This window comes from Genypterus blacodes, unplaced genomic scaffold (assembly GCF_046128005.1).
Source record: "Genypterus blacodes isolate CSIRO-AG114 ecotype Tasmania unplaced genomic scaffold, CSIRO-AGI_Gbla_v1 ptg000056l_1, whole genome shotgun sequence".
Lineage (NCBI taxonomy): Eukaryota > Metazoa > Chordata > Actinopteri > Ophidiiformes > Ophidiidae > Genypterus > Genypterus blacodes.
The window spans coordinates 2616773-2626273 of record NW_027466868.1 but is presented as its reverse complement, the minus strand read 5'-3'; the positions used below and the strand labels follow the sequence as shown (position 1 = coordinate 2626273).

At 45.2% G+C, this 9501-nt stretch overlaps 1 protein-coding gene across 1 annotated transcript; it reads left to right on the top strand.

Moving 5' to 3' along the window:
* Positions 1–2523: 2523 nt before the first annotated feature.
* On the top strand, positions 2524–6955 carry LOC143002405 (actin-related protein 3). Its single transcript, XM_076152486.1, has 12 exons — positions 2524–2726; positions 3324–3379; positions 3555–3679; positions 3762–3872; positions 3996–4091; positions 4448–4555; positions 4647–4790; positions 5003–5176; positions 5278–5370; positions 5476–5601; positions 5700–5783; positions 5869–6955. The coding sequence occupies exons 1-12, from the start codon at positions 2683–2685 to the stop codon at positions 5962–5964; spliced, it is 1257 nt and encodes a 418-aa protein (XP_076008601.1). The 5' UTR covers positions 2524–2682; the 3' UTR covers positions 5965–6955.
* The last annotated feature ends 2546 nt before the right edge of the window (positions 6956–9501 follow it).

Here is a 9501-nt window from a genome sequence, read left to right as displayed (position 1 = left end):
GCTACGAACGAATCGTCGACGCAGTGCCACCCTGTGGACGTTCATCAATTGAACGTCAAAAACAAATAAACTGTGCACTTCCTCTGCCACTGTAAAACTTTGTCTCCATTAGCAGTAACAGCATCCTGCAGGGCCAGACGGTGCAGATATGACAGAGCGGGGGTGGGGGGGGGGGGGGGGGAGCCCATGCAGACCTCAGGGGGTTGAGAAGCAGCAAAATAGCAGATTATTAAAAATAATAAGGCCCACCTCTGCCTCGCTCTAATGACCGGTCCACAAACACACTGGTATTAGGCCTTTGGTAGCGAAAATACTTCAGTTGATGAGGGACCTCAACTCATCTGCTTTGTTTACTGTGTAGGCTAAGTGTACTGGACATTATCTGTTCTTCAGGACTAATATGAGACCAGGATCAAACACCACCAGAGACCCAATTATCCTCAGTCCAGCTATAGAAACTGAGAAATGGACCAGCGCCTGTTCAGTAGTGTGTTTATTTTCTTTAAATATCATATTCTATGCTTAATTATTGCTACCTTGCTTCATAATAAAGTGGTTGTGGATGTTTCCTGCATGATGATGCGCACATTTACCCCACAATCCACCATGGTATCTGTGAATTTGGCATATTTATCAGAGAGAAAGTTTAGAGAGTGACATGAAACCCCATTGCACACACTAGATTGATTTGATCATTATCAGAAATCTAATAACCTTTTCAGGCAAAACTGGAGTTTGGTTCCCACTCTGAGCCACTTATTCCAATAACGCCAGAAAATGGAGCCAATAAAGAAAGGCAAACACAATTAAGACCTTGAAAGTTATAGCAGCGAGGAGGACAAATTAATCTGAGGCAGCAAAAAGTTAACAAGACTGCCGTTCAATAAATTGAACCAATACGGTTAAAGGAGAATTAATCACCGTAATGCTAATAAAGATCTGTCGTTACTCAGATTGCTGTATTGTGATAAGAGAGAGAGAGCGATCTGTGAGCCAAAGGACTCAGATGTGTCTGCGTTCTAGAAACACAGTAGTTTCATTATTTACGAGTTATTTAGGGAAATGAGGCAACGGCAGGGAAGAATGAATCAAACGCAGAGCACTGGCGCCCTCTAGTGATCAAAACTGGGAGCGTTTATAGCTTCGTGTCATACTTCCTTTTGTAGGGGGTTTGCACAGGTTTAAGTGTCATGTTTGATAAAAGTTCATTTCTTTTAAATTCATTATAAGATAAACATATAAAACTTTGTAATTGATTGGTGAAACCCTCCTTAGTTTACTTTCAAATTGACATCATTTTAAGTTTAAAAAAAAATATAATAATTGAAGGATTTCTTATGATTTCACATCCTTTCGTTATTCCGTTATTATGACCTCAGGGCTCTGTTTCTGACACAGTGATATTGTGGAGCATATGTACCGCAGTCACACCAAAAAGCAAAAAAAGAAGGTACTTTGTTTTGTATTTTGTTCCATTTGTCAGAGTGATGAGATAGTGAACTCCTTCTTTGATAGCGAGCTCTTGGCAAACCTTTGCAGTGAAACAAATAGTTTCACCAACAGCTCGTGATAGAGTTTCCATCAAGCATGCCGGCTCTGCGGAGAGGATTACAGGCAGCGTTTCTATCAGATGCAGCGCAGCCAAGGGCTTTTCTAGGAGAGTCTGCGTGGTGAAGAGACTCTGGTGTGACTGATGAGTCTGCCTAAGGACAAGGGGCCAATGTTCTCAGGCTCTGGGATTGGCTTTAATGTTAGAAGGCACTCTGGAGCCAGAATCAAGCCCTGGAGCCACCTTACTGCCCATATATCGTCTTTATCAGTGGCTCTCCACGCGGTTGGGGACCATTTTCTCTGGCCTTTGATGGGAGCTAAATCACTGATATCATCCGCTGGGAGTCACAGAGGTTAGAAGGCGTCGGAGAGTCTGAGGTGCTAGAAAATACAAAATATATTTAATTACAGGCTGCCTCACTCAAGATATTGTTTTTGACAGTGTAATATATCAGGGTATTTGTGAACTGTATCATGAGCAAAAAGAGAGACCCACGACTGTCTGCAGTTATTCCCAATTTGATAGTAAATCTCCACAAACTTTCCCTTTAAATCAAAGTGTCTCCACAATGGATTCGCAGCCTGATAAGCAGATGGGTCCTCAGAGATTGCTTTTCGTCGTCGACGTCAGATTTAGCAATAATTTTTAATCACACATAGATTTAGAATCAGCATCAGAAAACATTAATTTTCATTCTATATAAATGTTCGTCCATTTATATTTAAATGTGCTATAGTCAATAAATACAGTCTGGAAACCTTCTTGAAAAGGCTGCGGGACACAACAATATTTTTGGGGTGAAGACTGCAAAAGGGTCACAGGTCACTTTATTTTAACACACTTTATAAATGAGGAGCAATCTTTAAATTTGTTTTGCTAGATTGAAATGTTTTTCAGTTCATATAGTTCATATTGCAGTACTCCTCTTGGTCCGTATGGGGGCGGTATTTCACCTTCGAAACGGCTCAACCTGCAGTAGAAGAAGTTTGACGAAACCCGGAAGCGTTCGTGCCTCGGCCGTGGTTGCTATTCATTCTGTCTGCAGAGATTTCTATCGAATAATATCAACGTTACTTTCAACAACGAGCCACTGATATATTCGCCCGTGGTTTGATCAAAGGAGAGCGAACATGGCTGGTCAGCTACCGGCTTGTGTTGTGGACTGTGGCACCGGGTGAGTCAAACACAGATCGGTGGCTAGCGTTAGCCAGCGGCTGTCAAACTTCCAGCTAACGCCCTGCTGGCTGCTAGCGTTAGCCACTTAGCCTCCTGTGCTCGCTCTTTGCGTCTTTTTTGTGTGGTAGACCGAAGATAATGTTTTAAAACGGTACCCGAAGCATTGTAAGGTTGATTTTGTGCATTGCGAAGCTTATTGACTGACGTTTGGTGAGCGCAATTAGCAGTGGATAGCTTCCGATGCTAAGCTACTTCCTGGAGCTGTGTTACGTGTAACGGAGTGACCGTGTTAAATGGGGACATTATTCACTTCATTCATTCCTTTTATTCGCCTTTATCAACCTTTAATCAATGTGAAAGGTTAAAAATAGTTGTTAGTTACCTCCCGAACTTGAATGTTGTCATCATTGCTACTCGAAAACCACCAGTTTACACGGTCACTCCTTTCTTCAGCACACGGTTGTTGAAACTGCGTTTTCTGCTTTATTCCGCATTTATTCTGTTAACAATTGAGGTTTTAAAATTGATACAAACCAGAAATGTAAAAATTTCCAATACGTATTCTTACATTATTTATTTGTATTCCCTTTTGTAGATACACAAAGCTTGGTTATGCTGGGAACACAGAACCACAGTTCATTATACCTTCATGTAAGTAAAATGGCCAAAGCACTGGTGTTGTTTATACATCTTCAATCAAATCATCAGTTTATTTAAGTATATTTAAACCTGTGTGTCCAACCACACGAATAGTTTGTTGTGTTCATGAAAATAATTCAAAATAAATCTATCAAAGTAATCCTCACAAATTGCTTTTCGCTATAAGGTATCGCAATCAAAGAGTCGGCCAAGGTGGGCGACCAGGCCCAGCGGAGGATGATGAAGGGAGTCGATGACCTGGACTTCTTCATTGGGGACGAAGCCATCGACAAGCCGTCATACTCAACAAAGGTGGACACCGGCGCTCGAGCAACGCCATTCAGGCTGTAGGAGGCGATCGGGTTCTCACGCTGTTCTCTCCTCTTGTTCCCAGTGGCCCATCCGTCACGGGATTATCGAAGACTGGGACCTGATGGAGCGATTTATGGAGCAGATCATCTTCAAGTACCTGCGGGCAGAACCTGAAGATCATTACTTCCTCCTGGTACGGTCGTAGACGAGCACAGCAAGAGTTTCAAAAGTTGTAGCGCAACATCCATCCTGAAAGGGAACTGGTAATGTGGAGATTGACGCAGAATAAAGTAAGTTTGTTGCGTTCTCTCTGCAGACAGAGCCTCCTCTCAACACTCCAGAAAACAGAGAGTACACAGCAGAGATCATGTTTGAGTCCTTCAATGTCCCAGGGCTCTACATTGCTGTCCAGGTAAGTCTGTCCCAGTCTCTCCCTGACCTGAACAGCAGCTGCCACCAGCCAAATTGAAAAAAGCTTTTCTGTGCTTACATTAGGACCAAAAACATGGGATCCCATCAGAGCCCAACTTATTCCTGAGGTTGCCCCAACAAATTTGAGAGATTTGATGCTGGTGTTGCTCATTTGAAATCACTGCGATGTCATATCAATAAAATGAAATCTGACTGATTTTCGAAAGTGGCGTCTGATCCCACCCTTGTGTTTCCGCACATTGCTGCTGCTGTCGAGGGTTTGTTGGGGGATTTGTCCTTACCGACGAAGCAAACTGAGACTTGATTTGTGTCGTTTCTGTTGATTTCCTGCGTCAGGCTGTCTTGGCGCTGGCTGCCTCCTGGACGTCCAGACAGGTTGGTGAGCGGACGCTGACGGGGACGGTGATCGACAGCGGAGACGGAGTCACACACGTTATCCCAGTCGTAAGTATGAAATAAAGAAACGTGCGGCACCGGTGTAACTGTGGCGGCTGAGTTTGTCCCTCAACCAATACTGGCACCTTTTGTCTTCCAGGCTGAAGGTTACGTCATCGGTAGCTGCATAAAGCACATTCCCATCGCTGGTCGAGACATCACATACTTCATCCAGCAGCTGCTGAGGGAAAGAGAGGTGGGAATCCCTCCGGAACAATCCCTGGAGACCGCCAAAGCTGTCAAGGTCAGTCTCAGACACTGTGGCTGTACTACATGTAGCAGCCAGACAAAGCCTGACCATTTCAATTCTACTGTTAAGGCTCATGTTGTATTTCTCAGTATCGCCACTAGAGATCACTGCAGCTAAACGAGTCAATGATCTTCAGACTTTTCCATCTATAATTGTCTTGTGTGGTTGGCCTCTTGTGTTGAATGTCCGGTGTTGTCCTGCTGTAGGAGCGGTATAGCTACGTTTGCCCTGACCTGGTGAAGGAGTTTAACAAATACGACACAGACGGCTCCAAGTGGATCAAGCAGTACACGGGCATCAACTCCATCAGCAAGAAGGAGTTCACCATCGACGTCGGCTACGAGCGTTTCCTGGGGCCCGAGATCTTCTTCCATCCGGAGGTGGAGTGGATTAAACGTATATGTACTATTTTTAAATACATATTCTGTAATTTGTCAGATTTGAGTTTTGAGCATTTGTGTCTATTTTCCATCTTGTCCAGTTTGCCAACCCAGACTTCACCCAGCCGATTTCAGAGGTGGTGGATGAAGTCATTCAGAACTGCCCGATAGATGTCAGGCGTCCACTATACAAGGTAAAGAAACACACACACACACACACACCCACCCGCACACACACACACTGAAGTCACTGTAGTGGATATACAGGTTGCTTATCTGCCCTCCTCATCCTCACACAGAACGTGGTGCTCTCTGGTGGCTCCACCATGTTCAGAGACTTCGGCCGCCGCCTGCAGAGAGACCTGAAGAGGAGTGTGGACGGGCGGCTGAAGATCAGCGAAGAGCTGAGCGGCGGCAAGTTGAAGGTGAGAGTTGGGGGTCGTTACATGCAAACACAGTGAATGGTTACGATGATGTCAGGATTTTCTAGTACATTGACGACATCATCCTCTTTGTTCTGCAGCCCAAGCCCATTGACGTGCAGGTGGTCACTCATCACATGCAGAGATACGCTGTGTGGTTTGGCGGATCGATGCTGGCTTCTACTGTGAGCGCTCGCACCGTCTCTTATGTTCTTTGTTGACGTGTTTGTTGACGTAAACCTGACACCAGTGCTTTTGTTTTTCCTGCAGCCTGAATTTTACCAAGTGTGCCACACCAAGAAAGACTACGAGGAGATCGGGCCCAGCATCTGCCGCCACAACCCTGTATTCGGAGTCATGTCCTAGGGCGGGGGAGGGGCCGAGGAGGGGCCGCAAACCACCTGACACGGCCGCGGCGGACCCACGGCCGACCCTATCGCACGGACGCACCGACAACAGACCTGTTTTATTGGGACGGCGGAGCGGCCGGCGGACCAAACTTAGCCGCCACAAACATCCGGCGACGTCCTCACCGATTGGAGGAAAAAGGGAGGTGACCACGCCCCCCCAAGGATCCTGGCATAAAATGTTTACTGCAAGTAGGTTAATCATAGCGGATCAAATCTTTAATTTCTGCGTGCCTGGTCCATGTACTTATCCACTTCTCACAGGGTTGTGATCTGTCATTAATCAACATGAGTCCTGTATCGACGCACTTCTCTGTGTATATGGGCTTTGGGTTCTTGCTCTATGTTAAACGCTCTGATGAATCTATACTGAGGGGTCCTTTCTAAAAAAAAAAGAAGAAAAAAAAAAAGCCGGACGACAAGCTTACATGGTTGAACTAAACGGCGTGCCGATCATGAATGGGTGAAGGCATACTTGGTATCGATTAAAATAAATAAATAATTCACCCCATTTACTTGCTGATCATTCCTTTTTAACGTTCCCCTCAGCGTCTGGAAGATATATTTATTTGACCTGAGGTTGTTAAAATCATTTGTTTGGATCCCTGGTTTGTTGTAAATGTGTTGAGCTAATGTTCCCCCAGGTGTCTCTGTGACAGGACGCGTCTCTCTGTCCCTTCCTCCTCCTGTCTCTCTCTCTCTCTCTCTCTCCCCCCCCCCCCCCCCCCATCCTCCTCCCTTCCCTCTATATCTGTCTGGACTCGTCTCTTAGACACTTTGTCTTGGGGGGGGGGGGGGGAAATGTCATTAATATATGAACGCGCAAGTTTTTGAGCGACTGTTGTTGGACCGTCACTGTTGCCTAGATCTCAGTTCTACTGGATAGCCTTGTACTGTACCAAATCTGGATTTCAATGCTGGCATTCCAATAAATGCCAAGGAGATATTTCTACAGTTGTGATGTCGTTTTTCTTTTTTTTTAAAGGGACTTTTGCTTAAGATGAAGGATTAGGAGGAAATGAATTGTTAAATATCATAATGTATCAATAGTTCAGCTTCATCATCATCATCATCATCATCATCATCATCTAGACTCCAGACTCAAACAAGGACATTTTATGACAAAGAACAGACTTGAAGTTGTATAAAAAACAGGGATTCAACAATTTCATCAAATGTTTTCTAGCACTGTAAAATGTATTTGTTTGATTATTCTGTCTTTAAAATGTGATTAACTGACCATTTAGTGTTCTGGTGTTATCTTTCAGAGGACAGGTTGTACTCTGGGGCTCCAGCATGAGCGTCCCCTCACCCCCAGAGCGTCTCCTCACCCCAGAGCGTCCCCTCACCCCCAGAGCGTCCCTCTACTCTGCACACCCCTGCGTCTGTCCTGTCACGGCTGCTAAAGTCACTCATCCTTCCTGACTGTCGCCCATCATAAATCATAAATCTGGTTTATTATTATCCACTCAGCCCAAGTCTTGACAGAGCAAGAACATTTTCATTTGTGGGCTTTACGTGATTCACTAAGGGAACCTGCTGAAAACCCTGACAGATCGATTTAAGGCCAAATTTAGGGAAAAACCTGGAAACTGAAAAACTCAAATTATCCCTTTCTTCTAACTTATACATCTACTTTCATACTTATACTGCCACAACACACCCTTCAGTCAGGAACAGGAAGAGGGCTCAATCTGCACGTTTCCCCTCGGGGCTCACACTGCAGGTATGGAGACAGACTGAGTTCATCATGGAGATTTTTGTAATGTATTCAATCACAAATTAATACTGATAAATCCATTTAGATGTCGGTATCAGCGGTGAGGGATTGATATGATTGAGTGTGACCGCGCCGGGCCGTCAGGAGGACATCAGGTTGAAGCGCTGAGATATCGGGTCAGAGGGATGAAGACGATAATAAATGAGACTGTCATAATCTATTTCCTGATGAGGAGCGCCACTTCTGCCTGCATGTGAAACGCATACTGACCACCAGAGGGCAGTGTTGCCTCGGTGTGTGTGTGTGCGCGTTGACAGGAGTGTTTTTCCAACCCAAACTAATGCCATTATCCCACAGAGCATCCAGGCCGTGATGTCCGACAACATTGCAGTAAAATGCAAAGTTGCAGATTGGATCGGGATGGAAATTTGTAAGTGATAATTAATTTCACAAACAAAAGAAAATGATTTTTTTAACTTCGTATCGGAGGAGGAGGAGGAGGAGGAGGGATTGTGGAAAGCCAGAGTCACACCTTGGTAATTGGAAAAGGCAAACAGAAGTGAGACCTTGAGATGAATACGGTGACAAAAGAGACGGGGAGGGGGGAGGGAGGGGAGGAAGAGGAGTCGCGACGTTCATCAGCCAGTCTTCTCGATATTCTTTCATGTCTGACGCTCCTCCATCCCCTCTCTTCTTAATCTCCGCCGTGAACTAGGTGAGTATAATTACACCTGAGCGTGTCACCTTCACTTCCGAGGCCCTCGTCGCGATTTGAACATCTCTGTCACCTCCTCTGCCTCATCACACCGCTGCCACCAGCCTGGGCGGGTGTGGGGGGTGGGGGTGTGTGGAGGCGGCGGTGGGGGTTTAAAGGTTGATCTTTATTTTCTAATGAACACGCAGAGATCCAGTCATATCTCCTGGTTTCAATCTTCCTCTTTAAGCGGCAGCATGGCAGATTCATTACAGGACCTGGACACACACACACACACACACATATATACACACCCTGTCCTCAGTAGATAGAAATGTCCACAGTAATTACTACAGAAGAGACAACAATGACATCAAAGGAAGCAATTTAGGACACTTCAGGGAAAGTCTTTATTTCCTGAGGTACAGTAAGAGCAACATGTACTTCTATCAGTTGTAGTTACTTGACAGAGTAAAGCGATGTCATCATTTTCTTTCATTTCAATATCTTTTCCTACTTTAGCAAACCCTGTTCCATTCTGATCTTGTATCTTGTATCATCTTTGATTGTATATTTTGTGTGCGGGTGAAGAAAGTTTGATGTTGATGCTGATGTCACCTTCACCTTCACCTTCATCCACTCTGTCTGTACATCAGGTCAGGTGGTGTATTTAACACTTCCAGTGACACCAGAGTGAAGATTAAAGTCAAACCAGGTAAATGTACGCATATATGTGAACAAATCAACAACACAACGCAGCGTAAACACACAAATGTATAATTAAAATTTATTAGTAACCATTAAAAGCTGGACACATCCTCTTCCCGCAGTCCCAGACCCCCCAACCCCCCGCCCCCCCCTGCTCGGTCTCCACTCTGCTCTACCTCCACGCTACCCCAAGGCCTACCCAGGGGGCGCAATTATTCAGGCCTTTGCTCAGCCAAGTAGAAGAAATTAGCCTCTTCTCTCGAACCAAGACCTTCTAACCTAACACCAGGACCTCGGGCTGCCTCTCTGACTAGCATGACCCCCTGTGACTTCCTCCTTGCCAGGCCTCGTGTTTTCCATACATATGAGCCCGA